At 36.1% G+C, this 21,946-nt stretch overlaps 1 protein-coding gene across 3 annotated transcripts in view; it reads left to right on the forward strand.

Annotated features, from left to right (window-relative positions):
- CBLB (Cbl proto-oncogene B) overlaps nt 1-21,946 on the forward strand; it is a 221,328-nt gene that overhangs the window by 101,888 nt on the left and 97,494 nt on the right. For all 3 annotated transcript variants that reach the window (XM_041750956.1, XM_041750954.1, XM_041750958.1), the window contains exon 5: nt 13,201-13,357. In XM_041750956.1, the coding sequence (XP_041606890.1) occupies nt 13,201-13,357 (157 nt within the window). The remainder of the gene's footprint in view (nt 1-13,200; nt 13,358-21,946) is intronic.

Consider the following 21,946-nt stretch of genomic DNA (forward strand, 5'->3'; position numbering starts at 1 on the left):
AGTTCCTACAGTTCAACTCCCTGGAAGCCTCCCTAGCCTCTTCTTCTATTTATTACCATCCCAGGATTCTTCACGTCTGGTTCAGAAGTCCCCTTGTCTGGAATGTTCTAATATACCCCTTCCATATGTTCAACTTTAATTGTTCTATGCATCCTGTCCCTGTTGTGTTTTAGACATGTTTGTGTTTTTGAATGTATGTTTACTTTGTGGGTCTTTCCTGCTTGACTGTGAAGCACCTTGTTGACTTCTTATCTAAAAATTTTCATTCAGGTACATTAGTTATTACATGTCAAACTCTGTGTCCAATGCTTTTGTGTTTGCTAACTTCATTTTTAATATAATCATTAAACAGTATCCTTTAAGTGTATTGAATGAATCCTTTATATACTGTATGCATAACAGACAGTAATTGTTGGATGAATTCATGCATTTTCTAGCATTTGCTTCTTTTTTTTTTTTTTAAAGATTTATTTATTTATTTATCATAGACAGAGAGAGAGAGAGAGAGAGAGAGAGAGGCAGAGACACAGGAGGAGGGAGAAGCAGGCTCCATGCCGGGAGCCCGACGTGGGACTCGATCCCGGGACTCCAGGATCGCGCCCTGGGCCAAAGGCAGGCGCCAAACCGCTGAGCCACCCAGGGATCCCTGCATTTGCTTCTTTTACTAATGTCCTGGTCTTTAGTCAATTTGGATTATTTGGCTCTTTCCTGACATATCAGCAATTACAAGTTTCTAGGTCTATGCTCATATCACTCCTCCCAGTTGAAGGCTTTTATATTCTCTAGCATATATGTTCTTAGCAATCCCTCAAAGTGAATCTTGCTCTTGATTCTGTCCCTATTGTTATTATTAGATCTCTTCTTAAACCCCTCTGAGCTCTTGCTTATCCTTGTCTTAATTATTTTTATTGTTCTCAAATTATTTTTGAGTTATTTTACTTCCCATTAGACTAGAAGCTCCAAGAACTGACATTTATTTCATTCAAATGAGTTGAAGAGTAAAGGAATGTGTGTGAATGCATATGTGAGATATAGACAGGGACACAGTTTGCTTGTTTGATTGATTGGGAGGCAACAGGCTTACAGGCAGGTATGTAAGTAGGCTGTCTACATTCAGGTCTGACTGTAACATTTCCTAGGTTTGTGACTTTGGGCAAGCTACTTGGTTTCTTCTCCATGCATCAGTTTCTTTTTCTATAAAATGTTGATAATAACAACAATATCTCCTATCCAGGGTCGTCATGAAGGCTAAAAGAGCTAAACTCTACTGATAAGGCACATAGAACAGTGTCTGGCACATAATAAGCACCCTATGTTGTGGAATAACAAACCAAATTAAACCTTTTGCCTTATTCAAAACACCCTTATATTTATTATTAATTCTGCAAATAATACAGTTATTCAACTTTGTATGACAGATATTCCGTAGACCCTAGAAATCCGAAAGCAGAAGCCAAAAATAAATAATAAATTTTCTAAAATTGGGTGTTAGGACAGAACATAAGAAACTGTCCTGCTTACCATGGAAAAAATGATCTATTTAAAGCTCAGTTCACTGTCTCTACATTTGATTTCCTGGGGAAGTGGTATGGACCTTCTTTGGTTTCCTGTATTTTCTTTTCACTTTTAATAAGAAACAAAGGACAATAGTTTCTTTACCTTCTCAGTGAGTGAGATACGTGTTTTTCTATCACATTAACTAGATCAGGGTTTCCTCTAGTCAAAGGAAAGGCAACTTAGTCATATTTAATTAAAGAAGGTTGTGCACAACAGAAATTAAGGACTTGTACAAGATAACTGGACAGCAGCAGCTCGGAGAGAAAGGACAAAACTGACCTAGAACTCAAGTACTGCTATTTAATATTTCACTTACTTAGTCAACTTCTATTATTGCCTATTTAAAAAAAAATCTAAGGATCTTTATATTAATAAGGAAAACAAACTAACAGGCCTATTTTGTTTAACTCCTTATAACAAGATCTCAGATACAAAAAAGCAAATAAGATTCAAGTGATAATTTTCTCTCTTTAAGCAGAATGTATTCAATTTGGGGAAGATAGTATATACAGACTTGATAAATATTTAAAACTAGTTATGTGCCATTCGAAAGGTGCCTAAGGAATGTCACAAATACTAAATTATGTATTTGCTGGAGCGGTTGGAGGATCACTCTGGCTCATGGAGGAGCTGGTATTTGGTATGGGTTGCACATTTGTTAATTAGGAGTCTAGCAGCCTGTCCAGTGGAAAATGTGTTTGGGACTGAATTGTTATAGTGTCTACTGGAGTTCAAAAGAAAGATACAGCCGACTTCAAGATTACATAAATGCCTTCATTTTTTTTCCTCTGTTATTTTCATCTTTCTCCTTCTCTCCACTCTGAATCCTTCAGTAAGTGACCTTTACCTAGTGAAATCACCATGATTTAGGTTTTGGTCTCATCCTTGAAACCTGATTTCACAGAACCAAGAGTATGTTTATATAATGGACACAATTTAACTGAGCTCATAAACTGATCTATAACTCAGAATTTTTTTTAAATTTACAATGATTAATGCCACTGTCAGGCAGATGAGGATATATGTGTCATGGTAGATAAACTATATGTGGAGCCATATCAGAATTCCTTGGTGAACATGGAATCCAAATAAGGGGTAGGTGTGTGATACACTCTAGGTGTTACTCTGCTTCAAGGACCTAAGTGCTCCAATTGTTACCCTCTTTCTCTAGAACTGTGCTTTGAAAGCTCTGTCCTTTTCTGCCCCTTTGTACTTTCTTCTTCCGTATACAAAGTTACATTTTTAAAACTCTGTTCTTTTGGGCCCTGAGAACAATGAAACCCATTGATGGGTTTTAGGTAGGGAAATGGTCATACTTGCTTTTTAAAAAGGTGGGTGATTCTTGCTGAAGTATGAATAATGAATTTGAGCAGTTGGCTTCCAAACCCATTTGATTATATTTATTACTCGCTTATTATTAAATACTTTTTGAGCATATCATTATTTATCATCTGCATACATACATATATTTTTGTACAAATTATGTATATTCTCATATATAATACAAATAAAGGACATATAATACAAACTTTAAAAACTACATAAAGGGGATGCCTGAGTGGCCCAGCGGTTGAGTTTCTGCCTTCGGCTCAGGGCGTGATCCTGTAGTCCTGGGATTGAGTCCCGCATCAGGCTCCCTGCGAGGAACCCGCTTCTCCCTCTGCCTGCGTCTCTGCCTCTCTCTGTGTGTCCCTCATGAATAAATAAATAAAATCTTTAAAATAAATAAATAATATTACATAAAGTGGACTGGGTGGCTCAGTCCTTTCAGTGCCTGACTCTTGGTTTCAGCTCAGGTCAGAAGCTCCTTTCAGTGCCTGACTCTTGGTTTCAGCTCAGGTCAGAAGCTCACTGTCTTGAGATCGAGCCCTGCATCAGGCTCCACACTCAGCTCAGAGTCTGCTTCAGGTTCTCTCTCCCTAACCCTTTGCTTCTGCCCCGACTCACTCTGTCTTTCTCTCTCTCTAAAATAAAATCTTCAAAAAGAAAAACAAAAACCCTACATAAAAATGCAAGTAAAATTTCAATATTTTCTTTCCATCTTGAAAAGAATCATCTTGTGTACTCCCTGGGGTCTGACTAGCCTCCCTATCCCCACACACTTTAGAAGCTGAAAAATTAGAAATAGGAGACTAATAGGTAGGAGGCTATTATAGAAAACTAGGTAGCAATTATAATAATATACATAAAATAATATATTGGAATGTAATCAGTACACAAACTAAATTTTACATATATATACATAAAAGCAGTACATGGATTTGAGAATGACATAAAGATAAAAATAACCATACTTGGGAACCTGGGTGGCTCAGTGGTTGAACGTCTGCTTTCGGCTCAGGGCGTGACCCTGGAGACCCGGGATAGAGTCCCACATCGGGCTCCTGCGAGGAACCTGCTTCTCCCTCTGCCTGTGTCTCTGGTTCTCTCTCTCTCTGTGTCTCTTATGAATGAATAAATAAGTAAATCTTTAAAAAATTAACTTACTTGATTATTAAGATATATGAGTTAAAAGAAAGGAGTCAAAGGTGATGTCTCAATTTCTTATTCAAACAACTGGGTACCCTTCATTGAGAAAGAAAAAATAGGAAGAAGAGGGGATTTGGCAACCAGATAAGTTCAGTTGGGTGTATGTTTGATTTTGTGGACCTACATAAATCCATGTGGTGACATTCATTAGTAAGTTGAATATACAACCTTGAGGCTACAGAAAGCATATAGAATAAGGAATAGAGATTTTAGAATTGATAGTGTGTTGATGAAAGTTTGAAGATTGAGAGCCTATGGAATATTTTCTTGGCCATATGACATATTTAACTAAAAAATTAATGGTAACTTTTAGAAATGTATTTTCCATAAAATATTGCATTGAATTTCATTGACAAATCGGGAGTGATGGCGCCACTGGATCTGAGTTCTGACATGGCAGCATCAGGCTAGACGTGCGTGCCAGCTGCCCAGTTGACATGTACTCTCCTTTCATTCATTGCAATCCTTACCTGGATCTTTTTACTCATTTCTGTTAACTGCCTGGTTCCCAGATATTTGAATTTATAATCTCTGAAAGCTATGTGAAGCCATTGGACTAACTGATGTAGACCATGGAGAATGAAGACGATGGGTCCTTAAAGAATTCTGGTAATGGGGGGTGCCTGACTGGTGTGGTCAGTTAAGAGTTAGATTCTTGGTTTTGGCTCAGGTCATGGTCTCAGGGTCCTGAGATCAAGCCACGAGTCTGGCTTCACGCTGAGCATGGGTGGCTTGAGATTCTCCCTCTGCCCCTCCCACTTGTGTTCTCTCACTCTCTAAAATATTCTGTATGTTGGCAAATTGAACACCAATAAAAAATAAATTTATTATTTAAAAAATTATTTAAATAAAAAAATAAATCGTTTAAAAAACGGAATTCTGATAAATGAAGAATGCATAGAAGAAATTTGAGGAAATTGCCACAAAAGTAGGGGAAGGTGGTATTATAGATGTTGAAGGAAGACAGGATTTCAAGAAAAAGGGAGATGAACCAGATAATAGTATTGAAGGATCAAACTAGATACTTAAGTTTCCATTATATGTAATAACAGCAAGAAAACTTATAACCTGATTTATTTTCTCTTTTAATAACTTCTGTGAGTGTCCTTTATAACCAAAGCTTTAATAGGCTCCATGTGGTAATGCAGTTTCTTGCATGAGTGTTGTAGAAGTGTTGTTAGAAGTTGTATATTTCTTTTGCCTCAGTTTAACTTCGGCAAGAAAACCGAAGTATCTACCAGACTTAGCCTATTGCTTATTAACTTACTTGACCTTTGTAGAGAGATTTATGAAGAATTTTGTTTTATTATTGACTTTGTTGTTTGTAAGACTGGCTGGGCTCTTAATGCTAAAGTGGAGATCATTTTAAAGCCTTACTTAAGGCCCTTTGTTGCAGGACCTTCTAATTTTAGGATCTAAAACTTCCTGATTCTTTTCAATCTGACCTCAGCAGATCAAAGGTATCTTGCTGTGATCATGTATCTTATGTGTCTTACAAACCTAGCAAGTATCACTAACTTTTCAAAGAAAATACACTGAAGAAACTTGAGGAAAGTTGTCCATCAGAAAGAAAAGAATACTCACTGTTTTAAAACCAACATCTTTGTTTTTCTATGGGTAATGGCTACCAAGTGGAAAAATTAAACATGGAACTTTGACATATTTTTATGGATTATATTTACGGTTCCTCTTCCCATCCATTTTTACCAGTAAACTTTATTTCAAAGCCATAAATTGAATGGAATTATGTCCATTTCATGGCTATAGTAAATTTATCATGTTCAAAAGTCTGGTTGTGAGACCAGAAGTTAGAAAGCATCAAATCTATCATATGAATGAGATACTGAGAAAATCAGGAATAATGTTGAAGCAGCTATTTTTCTTGTTTCTTCAATCTTATAAAAAGTGTTTGATTCTAAATTTAACTTTCAGAATATGAAAATGAGAATGATACTTGTCCATTTGACAGAGAAGTAATGCTTGTCTACACTACAAACGTTATGAACGTTTTTGACGAAATATAATGACAAATACCCAGCATCTGTGTCTTTCTGTATGAGAGTCAAGAATTTTCACAGGAATGGCTAGATCTAATTATGAATATCCTTGATAACCATGGTTACCATCCTGTCCATGATGAGTTGTAACTGTCTGACCAGAGTTTTGATATGTTCTTTGTGTGGGTTGCTGGAAAACATTTGCCTTTCAAAATCAAGCAAAAACATTTGTGTTTAGAAACATTTGTGATGGAAAAATAAGAACAGTATAGCCTGATAGCAATCTATTTTCATATCCTTTAACAAATTATGGAAGTAATTACAGAAAAAAGATTAGATTTAGCGAAACTCTATATATAAAATATCAACAAACTTAGGAGTCACAATACTAATATTTGCATCCACAATAAAAATCAAAACATACTAAATATGTAATGAATGTTTCATTATCTTCTAAACAAAGCTAGCCCTCAATTTAAAGTTATTGATACTAAATATATCTTTGTTGGTCAAAGTGAATCTTCTGACCAAATTCAGATGAAATTAAAAGTAGGAATGGGTTACTATAGATAGAACAGATTTTCATTGAGTTTAAAATCAAAGTGACTGGGACAGCCCGGGTGGCTCAGTGGTTTAGCGCTGCCTTCAGCCCAGGGCGTGATCCTGGAGACCTGGGGTCAAGTCCCACCTCGGGCTCCCTGCATGGAGCCTGCTTCTCCCTCTTCCTGTGTCTCTGCCTCTCTCTCTGCGTGTCTCTCATGAATAAATAAAATCTTTAAAAATAAAATAAAAGTGACATTTTATCTCTTTGAGCTAGAATGAATTTTAAACTATCATCACCACCCCTACCACCACAGCAACAAAACCAACAACTAACAAATAAACATTGACTTCCTTGTTTATATTATGGCAGATACTACATCTGTTCCCACATTTTCTTCTCTTTTTCATCGTAGAGTTTTTTTTTTTCTTTCTTTTCTTTTCTTTTTTTTTTTTTTTGGTTTTATTTATTTATTCACGAGAGACACAGCGTCTGCCTTCAGCCCAGGGTGTGATCCTTCATCGTAGAGTTTTTATGTAAAAAAAACTGAGCCACCCAGGTATCCCTTCATCGTAGAGTTTTTATGTAAAAAATTTTAAAGTTTTATATATTCAGTTTAATATTCATACAGAAATGTATACAAATCATAACTGTGAGGTGAATTTTCATGACATGAACGCACCAATGTAAATACCACCCAAATATATAGCCTATTACCTGTAATAATAAGGAGAACGCTCCTTCCCCCCAACCCCTCAGCAAGTTCCATACAGCTACTTGGTATCCTGACTTCCAGTATCATGGAATCATATACAGTTGAAATCATGCAATTAGTTCTTTAAAAAAAAAAGAACTGGCTCCTTTCATTCTTTATGAAATTCACACATGTTCTTGAATGTGACAGACTGTTCATTCTTCTTGTTCCAAGGTGCAGCTGTACCTGTTAATTCTATTGATGAGGCTCATTGGGTTCTTTCTTCTTTGGATTATTATCAGTAGTGCTATTATGAACTTTTCCTTTTATACTTTTAAAAACCTATTTGTGCATTTCGGTTGGATGTAGATCTAGGAATGGGATTGCTGGCTTTCAGTTTCTGCATAATTTTAGCTTTAATAGCTTTTAGTTTTCTAAAGTGGCTTACCAACTGAATTACCTATGAAAAGTGTCTAAAGGTTCCTGTTGTTCCATATCTTTCCCAGCCCTTTGATATCCTTTGTCTTTTCTTTTTTTTATTCATAAGCCATACTAGTCAGGTCAAGTGGAATGTCACTGTGTTTTTAACGTACATTTTTTTTATTATTATTTATTTATGTAGTCATACAGAGAGAGAGAGAGAGAGAGAGAGAGAGAGAGAGAGGCAGAGACATAGGCAGAGGGAGAAGCAGGCTCCATGCACCGGGAGCCCGACGTGGGATTCGATCCCGGTCTCCAGGATCCCGCCCTGGGCCAAAGGCAGGCGCCAAACCGCTGCGCCACCCAGGGATCCCTAACGTACATTTTTTAATGTACATTTCTCTGATGACCAATGAAGCTGAATATATCTTTGTTTACTGAACATTTTGATTTATTTGTGTATGTGAAAATCATTTGCCCAATTTTAAGTAGTTATTATTAATATTTAGATGTGAATCTTTTCTTGATTATATGTTTCTCCTAATGCATGCTTTCTTTTTCGTTTTTCATTTTTCTTTTCATGAACACAGGTTTTAATTTATCTTCCTTTATCCTTTGAACATTTGGGTCCTATTTAAATTTTTTGCCTGCTCCAAAGTAATGAAGATATTATCTAGTTTCTTCTTAAAAAAACCTTTAATCTTAGACCTAAATATGAAAGATAAAATGATAATCTAAAATAAATTTTTATATAATATTAGGTAGGGGTCAAGATTCAGTGTCTTCCATATGTATATCCATTTGACCCAGCAGCATTTATTGAAAACCTCACTCATTCCCCACTGCTGCTAACTGATATTGCATACCCAGCCATGTCTGAGGCAAATACTGTTATAATTTTTGTTTTTAATTGATTCTTTCTATGATTACATAATATATTTTAATATATATTAGTATACTAATAAACATTAGTATATTTATTTCTAATATACTCTAATGGCTTATACAGAAAAAGAAAATAATCACTTAAAGTCCCATCATGATTTAGTTCTTATCAGTTAAACTATGTATTGATCTCTTCAGACATTCTAGATAGTTATTAGCATTCATTCATAAAGGTTATATAATTTCAAAAATGGTATTCCCATTTAAGTGTGTCATGGACACTTTTCTATGACAATATTCTTTTGTACTACTGTTAATTGCTGTTAAAATATTATAGTCTTTGAATGTAGTATGTCCTGTTATTACCACTGAACATATTTGTTTATAATTTTTTACTATTATGAACAACACTATATTGAAGAGACTTATGGGTGGATATTTGTGCATTCATTCATTCATTTATTTATTTTTAATGTAATTTTGTCAGGTGACATCCCTAGAAGTAGGCTTTTGAAGCTTGATGCCAAATTGCCTTCTAGAAGAACTATATAAATGCTCATTCACACCTGAAGTGTATGACTTTTCAAATGCCCTAGCCTTTGTTGAGATTAACACCTTTGTTATGTGGATTTTTTTTTCATATGAGTTAAAAATAAAACTTGTATCCTTTTATGAACCTGTGGTATCATGAAAATGTTTTGCCTTTCTTTTTTTGGTGACAGTCTCCTAACATTTTTTGTCTTCCATTCCTTTTATTGTTTTTTTTTTTTAAACTGCAAGGTATTCAAGTTAGAATATGCAATATACTCTTCCACTTTTACAGAAGAAAGAGAAAAGCCTGGAGGATTGGAGTGACTTGTCAGTTGCTGACCTACTGACACCTTTTCAGTTTTGTTTCCCTGTATCTGTTTTTATCTGAAAGTACACTTAGTCTGTTTTCAAGACTTAAAATATAGTTACACTTGGTTTCTTGATAAACATACCAAGACTTATCATCTGATAATAAATAATGTAGCCTTATATTAAGTTCTTATCTCTTCTGACTTTATATGAACAGACTATTAGTCTTTCCATCCTCAAAAGATTCTGTAGGGAGAAAATGATTGGACATAAATTTCTAGGCTCCTCCATGTAACACTTCTTGCTTTCCCTAAACACAGTTTAATTTCATTACACAGATTTTAGTTGTGCACCTTGTTTGTCTTCAGCAAAGAAGAATAAGATACAATTTCTGTTTTCAAGGAGCTTCATCTCATGGGGTTTCCAAGACACAACCATTTTTTTCTATAATAATTTTTGCACATGGCACAACAATTTATTTACAAGTCTTTCCACTTAATTTGATTGTGACTTGATTTATATTTCTATTCTGAATCTACCACGATGTCTGGAATATACAAAGTCTTTCCTAGGCAAATTACTTAACCTCTTTTTAAGCCTCAGTTTTCCCATCTGTATCATGAGGATAAATATATTATCCGCCTCATAGTGTTATTGTGATAGACTCCAGTAAGAGATATAAAATACGTGGTGATTGACAGAGAGGGTAGACTGTCAATCAGTCAGTCAGTAAAGCAGACACCAATAAATGGCAGCTTGTACCCCTATTGGAAGTCTGTGTCTGGCTAACCATTGGCCTTGTATTCCATTCTTTGTGGATTAACAGCTACTTGTACTTTTTAGTTGATTTTAAATTAACTCAACTTGTAATTAAAGTGACATAATTGTAAGTGGCAAAAAAGGACAAATTAAAGTATTTCTGGTTGGTGAGAGCTTGAAGCTTTTATATTCTGTTCCTTCTCTTTTTCTTCCTCTTTTCTATTCCCAGATCTCTGCCAGCACCATGAAGTTTACAAGGGTTTGTAAAGCAATTTGTCATTAATATTTTCTCTGACTTGCTTCATCTCTAGGGAAAGACAGTAGAAACCACTGCTCTGTGCTGTGGCTACAGTTTAATTAAAGGTGTGAAAAGCCATCCTCTCTGTTTCCCCCTCCCCCCGTACACATTAGGAAAGAAGGTGGTGGCAACTTGAAGTCCTCTTTGGAAAGGTTAGATCCTTAGTGCAACAGTCTTAGAACAGTTGTTTTTTAAAGACATCATTGCCTGCTATTTCTGTTCCTCACTCATGAAATTCTCCTCCTCCCCACCATTCTCTGTGGTGGATGTTTGGCTCAGGTGATCAAAGCAGAGGTACCTGTTGTACAAATCTTGTATATAGTTAGTTAACCAAATAATGCTCTTTCTTCTTAATCCCCGTTACTACCCTTAATCAAGCTTGTTTGGACCTTAGGTTTATCACAAGTGAACTGTGAGCAAGTGTCATTTATACAAGTACTGTGGAAATGTAGCTGCTCCCAAAGTGGTATGTTAGACTATAATTTTAGAAGTTTGCACATTTTTAAAGAATTTGCTCTGGGAAGTCATTGGGTATTGAAAGGAGTTATGATCTGCAAGCGCCTTAAATTTTGGAATGAAGATAATTTTTTTTATAGTAACAGATACCAAACGTGTCTGGTCAATTGATTTTCTTTTATACTTCATACACAAGACAAGTTTTTCTTAATACTTCCATGTAAAAGTAAAACATACACTATTCTTAAATCAGTAGTTCCTTGTGTAATTTTTAAAAATTTGAATACTATGGTTCACGTCCCTTTTATGTGTTGAATATTTGAACCTTAATTAGGAAAAAAAAATGTGCTTCTTAAGCGCTACTTTCACTGTAACTAATGAAACTGGACACAAGTGCATATTTACACTTTGCCATAAATCAATAGCCTTCTAACATTATCAGAAGTTTTCCTGGTTTTCTTAAAACAGCAGAATTTTGTTAACCTTAATCAGAGCCTGACGTGTGTTTCTTCTAAACGGCGTCTGATGTGGTGGCTCTCTTCGGTTCTCTGCGGTTTCCTGTTTTTTTCATACATAGAGAAAAGCCTTTTGATGTATTCAGTCTCATATTTTTCTTTCTTTTAGTGGTATATCAAACCTAAACTTTTTTTTTTTTTTTTATAAGTACAGCATAGTATCGTAAGCCTGTCCTACCGTTCATTTATTCATCTTGCCGCAGACCACTCCTTCTCTGGAATTCCTCCAGGACGTCCTTATATATCCACTCCCACCCCACCCCCATTTTTTTTTTTTTTTTAGCATTACATGTCATATTTGTACCCTGTATGTATGTTCTTCAAGGACAGATGATAGTATCTCGTATTTTCATGATTGTATTTATCCACAGTGCTGTGCCTTAGCAATTAAGAGATCAGTGACTCTCCAACTGTTGTCCCCAGACCAGCAGCATTAGCATCACTTGGGAACTTGTTAGAACTCTAAGTTCTTTAGCCCCACCTCAGTCTTAATGAATTAGAATATCATGGGTTGTGGATCAGCAATTTTTGTCTTCATGAGCCCTTCAGCCATCCTGATGAATGCTCAAGTCTGACAAACCACTGCAACAGATAATTATTGAATGAATATATAATTGTACATTTATGATAATCCTTCACTGGAGGAACTGGACAGGATAGGGCCAACGTAGTCCTTTCTGCCTGAGTCTTTTATTTCTTAAAAGGTGCTAGTAAAGAAAAATGTAAGAGTTAAATATTTATCATCTTAAAAGAGGGTATATATAGCTCTTATGATGCCCTATTATGAAAACTGCAGCTTAATATTTTAAAAACATGAATGATTTCTTCCACCTCTTCAGGAGCAGGCATCTAACATCCCAAAAGGAGGAAAATTAACTAAAGGATGAATAATGAGTGTTACTTATTTTCATGGTGGGGAGGAGGTGGCGAATGTCAGAAACTGGTCAGGTGGGGGACAGACTGGGAGATCTCCCAGGATACCATTTTTTACCCTTCTAAACTTTTAAACTGTGTAAATGCTTTTACTTAATTAAAATTTTGATGCATGATATTTAAGAAAAATAAGTAAGTTTTTAATAAATAAATTTCTATATGCTAACCAGTGTGGTTGATTAAAAAATTTTAAATTTCCTTTTGTATTAATATGAAAGGTTAGATACTGTGCTTTTTTTTATCTGCAGAACACAAGGAAGTAAGAGTTAATTAAATTAAATGCCTTCATGACGTTTCACCTGAGCTTTCGCAAAATGGTGGATTTAATTACTCTTTTGGACCTTAAATAAAGAATTCCTACTCTTATATGAGCCCATAGTTTATAGTTGTTTTAAGGAAATAAAGAGGGGGGAAATTTAACTTGATTCAAAGTCTTGTGTATGCAAGAGGTCAGACACACAGGACTTTGACTTACTCCTTTCTTTTGAATGTATTTTTAGAAATATCTTTATAGCCAAGGATTGTTTGAGAGAGAAACTGATTTAGATTTCTGTCACATTCTTAGCAAATGGGAAATAATCCATTTAGCAAAACCCGTTACAGCGGTTCTAAATTATGAACACCTATTTGTCTTATTTTTTTGGTCAACTCTATCATTTAGGACAAATGCAATTAATTAATGTTATGATTGAACTGTGCTGTTTTGGTGGAAGATAGTCTTAAATGACATTTGATTCAATTACTCCTTTTTTTTTTTTTTTTTTCCCCTTGCACAGAACTATTGTACCATGGAAAGTATTCAGACAGTGCCTTCATGAGGTTCATCAAATTAGCTCTGGCCTGGAAGCAATGGCTCTGAAATCAACAATTGATTTAACTTGTAATGATTACATTTCAGTTTTTGAATTTGATATTTTTACCAGGCTCTTTCAGGTAAGCTTTTTATTTGGGCTTAATCCTCTCCGTCTTTCTAATCTTCCCTGTGTGTGCAGGTAATGTGCATATGTTCATTTGTGTGCACATGTATGTATACATCTCTCTCTTTCACACACAAGCATGAGAAATAGTCTCATTTTTGGTAGTCTATAATTTCGAAGTTGGTGATGTAAGTTTTTGGTCATTGCTATAAGTTTAGGGCTTAAGTTTGGAGTATCTGGTGCTATGAGGCTGGTGATTGCTTGTTAGCTTTGAAAACAGTCATGCAAAGGAATTTTTAGAATTTCCTATTTAGTTTCTCACTTTACTTTGTCTTTGTAGCCCAGTAACTGACAATTCAAATTTTATGGGTGGGCGTTTGCTGAGGTTGTATCCCAGCTTCTCCCCTCTACCACCGGCATTCATTTGGTGAGAAAGGAAATAGTAAACTTGGCAATAAATAGTAACTTTATCAGGTTCTGCATAGGAGATTCCAGTGGTTTGCACTGTTTTACTTAGACTTACATTGCTCATTCAACCATATGTTACAAATATTTTTTCATGTCAATAAATCTTTTTCATCAATATAATTATTGATTTTCATTTGCTACATAATATTCCATCAAAATAGTATGTCATTAATTTAACCAATTCCTCATTTGGAAAATTTGGGGGCTTTTTTCCCCATTTTCTCACTAATATGTATGACTGTGATATTATCCTTCTTGTCCTATTTATTTTAATTTTTTAATCTGTCCTTTAAAATTATCTTCGCATAGCTTTTCAGAAGCAAGTGTCATTCAGTGATAAAAGCTAGATGCTATCATTTTATTCTTTTGTATATCTTCATGGAATGACCTAAACATGAAAACTTAAAATTTGTGTTTTGAATTTGTCTCCACCACTAAATTGTGTATCATCTATTGCATTCAATTCAAGTAGTCACAAAAATGAAAAAAAAATCCCACTCAAAATCTTTATGATTGTAGTAGTTCTATAGTAAGTGAAATAAAATTGATCAGAACACAAGTTTGCTTATATTCTGATGCAATTTTATATTATTTTAGCTGCAGTAAGATTTACTTTCTTTGAAACATGCTTTCAACAAATGTTAGGGTATAATATTGGTTCGCATGTTTCCCATGTTATAAGAATTTCCCTTTTCTGATTTACGATTCTGTTTGGCACTAGTTTGCAAGGATCTGGTGACTGATTTATGTAAGAAACTAAAATTGTGTGGGATTAACTTTTAAATTATGAAAGGACCTGTTAGCAGAAGGCAAATTAACTCTTGTCAACAATACTTATGGAATACATTTTATTTCATTACAACTTTGAATTTATAATTCTACTTAGATGTATAGGATAAGAAATTAGATAAATGATTACAGAAATTGTGCTTTTGCATATTTTCAGTTTATACTAGTTTCATGATTATTCCCTTGGTGTATACAGGCACATCTTGCTGCAGGTTCAGTTCTAGACCTGTACAATAAAGCGAATATCACAAAATAAAGCAAGTCAAAAAATTTTTGTTTTCCTAGTGCATATAAAAGTTTTATTTACACTATACCATAGAATATTACATGTGTAATAACATCATATCTTTAAAAAGCAATGTATTTACCTTAATTAAAAACTACTTAATTTCTATAAAATGCTAACCATCATCTGAGCTTTCAGTGAGTCATAATCTTTTTGCTGGTGGAAGGTCTTTGCTTCAATGTTGATGACTACTGACCAGGGTGATGAAAGCTGGGGGGGCTGTGGCAGTTTCTTAAAATAAGACAACAATGAAGTTTGCTGCATTGGTTGATTCTTCTTTCACAAACAATTTCTCTGTAGCACATAGTAGGGTTTGAAAGCATTTTACTTGCAGTAGATCTTCTTTCAAAAACTGGAGTCCATCCTCTCAAGCTTTGCCGCTGCTTTATCAACTGATATTTTAAATCTATTGTTGTTTCAACAATTTTCACAGCATCTTTATCAGGAGTAAATTCTATGTCCAGAAACCATGTTCTTCACTCATTCCTAAAGAGCAGTTCCTCATCCATTAAAGTTGTATCATGAGATTGTGGTCATTCAGTCCCATCTTCAGGCTCCACTTCTAATTCTAGTTCTCTTGCTATTTCCACATCTGCAGTTACTTCCTTCACAGAAATCTTGAACCCCTCAAAGACATCCACGAGGGCTGGAATCAACCCCTTTCAAACTCCTGTGAATGTTGATATTTTGACCTCTTCCGATGAATCACAGATATCCTTAATGGAATCTAGAATAGTGAATCCTTTCCAGAAGGTTTTCAGTCAACTTTGCCCAGATCCTTCAGAGGACTCACTATCTAGGGCAGCTATAGCCTTACAAAATATCTTTTAAATAAGACTTAAGGGCTCCTGAGTGGCTCAGTTAGTTGAGCATCCTGCTCCTGGTTTTGGCACAGGTCATGATCTCATGGGTTGTGAGATTGAGCCCCACATTGAGCTCCACACTCAGTGGGGAGTCTGTTTGAGGATCTCTCTCTCTACCCATCTAGGGCTCTCTCTCTTTCTCTCTCATAAATAAAATCTTAAAAAAAAATTATAGGACTTGAAAGTTGAAATTACTCCCTGACCCATAGACTGTTGTGTTGGCAAGAATGAAAACAACATTAATCTCATTGTACACCTCCATCAGAGCCCTTGGATGACCAGATGTATCAACAGTGAGCAGTAATATTTTGAAAGGGAACTTTCTGCCTGGAGAATTATGTTTGAAAGGGGGGCTGAAAATGTTCACTACACCATGTTGTAAACAGGTGTGTTGTGATCCACACATCCATTTCTAGAGCACCAGCAGAGTAGATTTAGTGTAGTTCTTAAGAGCTATAGATTTTCAGAACAGTAAATGAGCATGGACTTCATCTTAAGTCACAAGTTGCATTAGTCCCTATCAAGAGTCAGCCTGTCCTTTGAAGCTTTGAAGCCAGGCACTGGCTTTCCCAACCCCCCCCGCTAAGGAAGTCCTACATGGCATCTTCTTCCACTAGAAGGTCATTTTATCGCCATTGAAATTCTCTTGTTTAGTGTAGCTACCTTCATTAATTGCCTTAGCCAGATCTTCTGGAGAACTTGCTGCAGCTTCTACATCAATCAGCATTTGCTGCTTCACCTGACAGTTTTATGTTACACAGATGGCTTCTTTCCTTAATCCTCATGAGCCAACCTCTGCTGGCTTCATACTTTTCTTCTGTAGCTTCTTCATCTCTCAGCCTTCCTAAGATCGAAGAGTTAGGGTCTTGCTTTGGACTAGGCTTTGCTTAAGGGGGAAGGTTGTGGCTAGCTTGATCTGCTCTGCAGACCATTAAAACTTTCTCCATATCAACAATAAGGCTGGTTTACTTTCTTATCAGTCCTGTGTTCACTAGCGTAGCACTTCTCATTTCCTTCAAGAACTTCTCCTTTGCTTTCACAACTTGGCCATCTGTTTGGTGCAGGAGGCCTAGCTTTCAGCCTGTGCTGTCTTTCAACATACCTTCCGCTTAATAATTTCTAGTTTTTGATTTTAGGGGGAGATAAGTGTGATGTCTTTCTTTCATTTGAATAGTTATGGGCCATCATAGTGTTATTAACTGTCCTAATTTCAATATTGTTGTCTCAGGGAAGAGGGAGCCTGAGGAGAGGGAGGGAGATGGCAGAACACCTGGTCAATGAAGTAGTCAGAACACACATTTATGGGTTACATTTGACATCTTATATGAGTATGGTTTGTGGTGCCCCTCAAAATTATAGCAGTGGCATCAAAGACCACAGATCACCATAATAAATATGATGATGATTTAAATATCTGAAATATTTTAAGAATTACCAAAATACGGGCCATCTTTTTGGCTCAGATGATGATCTCAGGGTTGCAAAATTGAGCCCCTTTCTCCCCCACATTGGGCTTTGTGCTCCATGGGGTGTCTGCTTGCGCTTCTCTCCCCCTCCCCCTCCTTGCTCTCTCTTTCTGAAATAAATCTTTAAAAAAATTACCAAATAATGACAGAGAGACTTGAAGTGAAAAAATGCTGTTGGAAAAATGGTGCCATGGTAAAATTGTTCAATATAGGGTTGCCACAAACCTTCAATTTGAAAAACAAAACAAAATAAAACCCACCAAAACCAACACAGTATCTGCAAAGTGCAGTAAAGCAAAGCACAATAAAATGAGGTATGCCTGCGTAGGCCATTAGCTTATTTTTTTCAATCATTTTTAAATACATTTTGTAAAAAGACTATGTTACCTAATACTATTTTATAATAGAACCTCTCCTTTCTTTAAAGGTTTCTGATAATTTTACAAATAATTTGTTTCACATAATACAAGGACATTTGAAGTAGTAGAAACCTTGTTTCTTCCCCTTAGGAAGGAAGAGAGAAAAACTATTTTCCTACTTTAAACCTAACTGTTCGTTCTGGGAAAAGTGTTTTTTGTGGGGAGCCTGAATGACTTTTTAGTGTGGATGTTAAATGCTAGAGTGCCTCAGTTACTTATGAAAGGTATGAGGGCACCTTAATGTTGGTTAAACACTTACCTAAGCTATATTTAATGTGTGCACGTATTTTCTTATAAGCTGTTTCACTTTAAAACAGCATAGGTAATCTTAATTTTTTATGTCTTATTTATGCTTGCTGGGATGGGAAAGGAAAAGAATCTTTTTAAGTAGAGGTACCATGAAAAGTTTTAGGTAAAAAAAAAAAAAATACACCTGTGGACCCAAAATGCCCAGTCCCTTTTTTTTTTTTTTAAGATTTTATTTATTTATTCATGAGAGACACAGAGAGACAGAGAGGCAGAGACCCAGGCAGAGGGAGAAGCAGGCTCCATGCAGGGAGACCGACGCGGGACTCGATTGTGGGACTCCGAGATCACGCCCTGGGCCATAGGTGGACACTCAAACGCTGAGCCACCCGGGCATCCCTGCCTAGTCCCTTTTAAAACACATAATTACAGAAGTAGCTAAAGAACTCTCATTAGCTCCTATATGCTTCTGTGATTCTTCACTTCTTTTGGTTTCGTTATTCAGATGCTTTAACTAATACACATGTGCCTTAAAATTAGGGCTATGCATAGAAAAGTAGATTTGTTAGCTTCTACTGATCTTTTGTTTTTATACAGCTTTAAAATTAAGGAATAGGTTTTTTGTAAGTTATAATTATGCATTCTGTATGGAAAATGCATTTTGGGATGCCTGGGTGGCTTGATGGTTGAGCACCTGCCCTTGGCTCAGAGCATGATCCTGGAGACCTGGGATTGAGTCCCACGCTGGGCTCCCTGCATGGAGCCTGCTTCTCCCTCTGCCTGTGTCTCAGCCTCTCTCTCTCTCTCTCTCTGTGTCTCTCATGAATAAAAAAATAAAATATTAAAAAAAAATAATAGAAGAGGCTACTTAAAAAATATATATGTTTTGTTCATGTAAGTAACCACATGAACATATATTCTTCTGTAGTCACAGTGGTGGTGGTGATTTGGCAGTGAATTCTGATATCTCTAAATTGTTGAGAGTGTGAGGTATTTAGCAGGATGGGATCTGAAAGGAGCTAAGGTAAGTGTTCAAGATTGGGACCAGACACAGAGAACTAGCATAAAAGATTTCAAGAAGTTGTCAATGGAGACAGGAGATGAGGTTGAGAATTGTCTAGGAAATGAAAGAAGAAGGGAAGAATGTAAAGCTGGCTTCCTAGTTACGTTCTTTTCCTCTCTTCCCTTATCCTCAAATTCTTCCACAACTGGAACAATGCCAGGAAGTCATTGGAACAATCTTGTGGAGCTACCTTCCTCATTTCTTCTTTCTTCTGCCTTTAATTTTGTCTTTCTCCTCTCTGAGTATTTCAGAGATGCTGGGATTGGCAGGTGCAAACGTCCTGGAATGGAAATAGGGATTTTGCTTCCCTCTTCCGTCTCCCTGGGGCTACTGCTCCCCTTCTCCTTCCATTTCCCCACTACTAGAGAAGATTGGGTTGCCAAGAAATGGGGCAATAAATTTGAGGGGTGGCATGATAAGGAATGTGTGAGTTGGGGGAATATATTCATGACTATGGAATATATAGCATCAGTGGAATAGGGAACAAAAGAAGAGGAAAGCCATCTGTCATAGCAGACCAGTCCCCATCCAGGCCCCTCTTCTAAGAGAAGTTAGAAGTCAGGGACCGCCCCGGTGGCTCAGCAGTCTAGCGCCGCCTTCAGCCCAGGGTGTGATCCTGGAGACCTGGGATCGAGTCCCACGTCGGGCTCCTTGCATTGGAGCCTGCTTCTCCCTCTACCTGTGTCCGTCTCTCTGTCTCTGTCTCTCTCATGAATAAATAAATAAAATCTTAAAAAAAGAAAAAAAAAGAAGTTAGAAGTCAGGAAAAGGCTATTCTTGAAAATAGTAGTATTTTGGAAGAATGGAGGGAATAGCTTCCTTAATTCATTCAATTAGTTTCTGTAGTCATTTAAGAATCTCTAAGTAATTTTGTGTTGGTGAGTATGAAAACATTTCTCTTAATCTAAACAAATTGCAAAAATAATTCTTATTCTCCAAAGCATTTTATGTTGCCTTCTTTAGGCCACTTGTTAGCAAAATACTTAAAAAAAACAAGCAAACAAACAAAAAAAAACGGAACTACCATGTGTTTCTGACTGTGGGTTGCATTCACAAGGAAGGCAGTACACAGACTCTTTCTATTACAAAAATATTTTTGTAGTTAGAAGCTGGCCCTCTGGATTATGTACTAAGAAATGGTTGCTTAATACTGTAGCAGTTGGCTCAAAACTTCAATTTCATTTTTTTTCACTTGTATTCTGATCTGCATATTGGCTGTCCGTAAAGTTCAGCATCTTTTTTAACAACTCTTCCATTAATTTTTGTAGACTTTAATGGAAGTGACCCAAATATTTTATATTCTTTCCATCCTTGTCCTTTGCAGATGGGGAAGTAGAACAAAACAAAACCCAGTGCCTAGACTAGCTGTTATTTCTCAGTTTTTTTTTTTTGAAAAACATGTGCTGATATTCTTCCCAAGTATTGTTTGTGTAATTTTTAGTCATGATTTTAGAAGAAAATTAGAAACATGTTTTTTCCCCCCAACTGCATAGATAGGACCTCTCCTAACAGTGTTCTCCAGGGCTCCTTTTTGCCCAATTAGATATTTTAGTGTGATGGGGGAATGCCCCAATGATTTTTCTTGTTATGTCAGAAAAGGTTAAAGAACTCTTCATTTCTAAATCATTCTTTCCCTTGTTATCCTCATCTCAAGAGATACCATCCACCCTGTAAATCTGAAACTTTCTTAACAATAATGAGGAACAAGTCTCAAAACAAAAGCAGGAGCCCCTCTACCAATGATCATGTCTAGGATGCCCATCTCAACAACTTTCACTTGGCAACATAAAATACCTTTCTCTCCTTTTCTGTAGAAGATATGAGTTAATAATCTGGCACATCAGATAGAGTATGATGCCAAGTCCGTGGAATAAATGGAGCTTCAGCCTTAAAAATATGGCAGAGATGATTCATTCACACCCTCAAGCAAAATTGTCTATCACTGTCTTTTTTTCTCTTGCCATGGTAACTTGAGGGCTAACTAATCACATGAAAGAATGGTACAAACTCTTGTGTGTTCATTTATGTATTTTCATGAAAGATTTTTAATTTACTACTACATCATAAATCCTCTGTAATTGTACAACAGTTAGCCAAATCTGAATACAGTGTATGTCACCATGGAAAGAATGGTTGGTTGGGAGTCAAGACCTTTCATGGAAAGAACGGTAGGTTGGGAGTCAAGACTTTTCAGACAAGTCATTGTTAGAGGAGCTTCACGACAGTTATGCCTTCCTGATCACTGTATGCTGATACCACATGATGCTGGTATCCCTTTAGTGAGCAAGACAGGCATGTTCCTTAATCTCATGTGGCTTTTGGTTAATATATTACCTTTGCCAAATCACTTATATTCTATGGTATGGCTTCTTATTCCAGAAAATTAGATACCTTAAAGGTATAGCTTTGAACGAAACAGACCAAGGGAGATAAGGAATGTGATGAGAACTAATAGTATTAAGTAGAGTGGTCCAAGAAGGCTTCATTGAGGAAGTGACACTGGAGAGGAATTGCCTAGATATTTGGAGAACAAATTCTAGTAGAGGAATCCGCAAATATAAAACTTCAGGGGGGAGAGTACCTTTGTGTTGAAGCCAACTACAGAGAAGAAGCCAGGGTGCCTGGAGAGGAGGCTGGAAGTGCAAAAGTCACAGCAGATGGAGAGGAAAGGGAACTAGACATCACCCCTAAAGTCCTAGACCTTTTATAAGGACTTTGGCTTTTACTCAAAGTTAGAGAGTTTTGAACAAAAAAGTGATGTATGTATCAAAATGATCACAAATGCCGTATTGGGATTAGAATTTGTGAAGAAAGTATGTAGTTTTTCTTTTTTTTTTTCTTTGTATTCTATCCTGTTTTCTGCCTAAAATTTCTCAAAAAGAGAATAAGGTATGGCATGTTTGCTGTTAGGTGATAAAAGTTGACTCAAGCCACATAAGCTCATATTCACTTAAAAAAAATCCGAGAGTTTCAGTAACTATATATTAAATGATGGGTTGGTATAT

The sequence above is a fragment of the Vulpes lagopus genome, chromosome 1 (assembly GCF_018345385.1).
Source record: "Vulpes lagopus strain Blue_001 chromosome 1, ASM1834538v1, whole genome shotgun sequence".
Lineage (NCBI taxonomy): Eukaryota > Metazoa > Chordata > Mammalia > Carnivora > Canidae > Vulpes > Vulpes lagopus.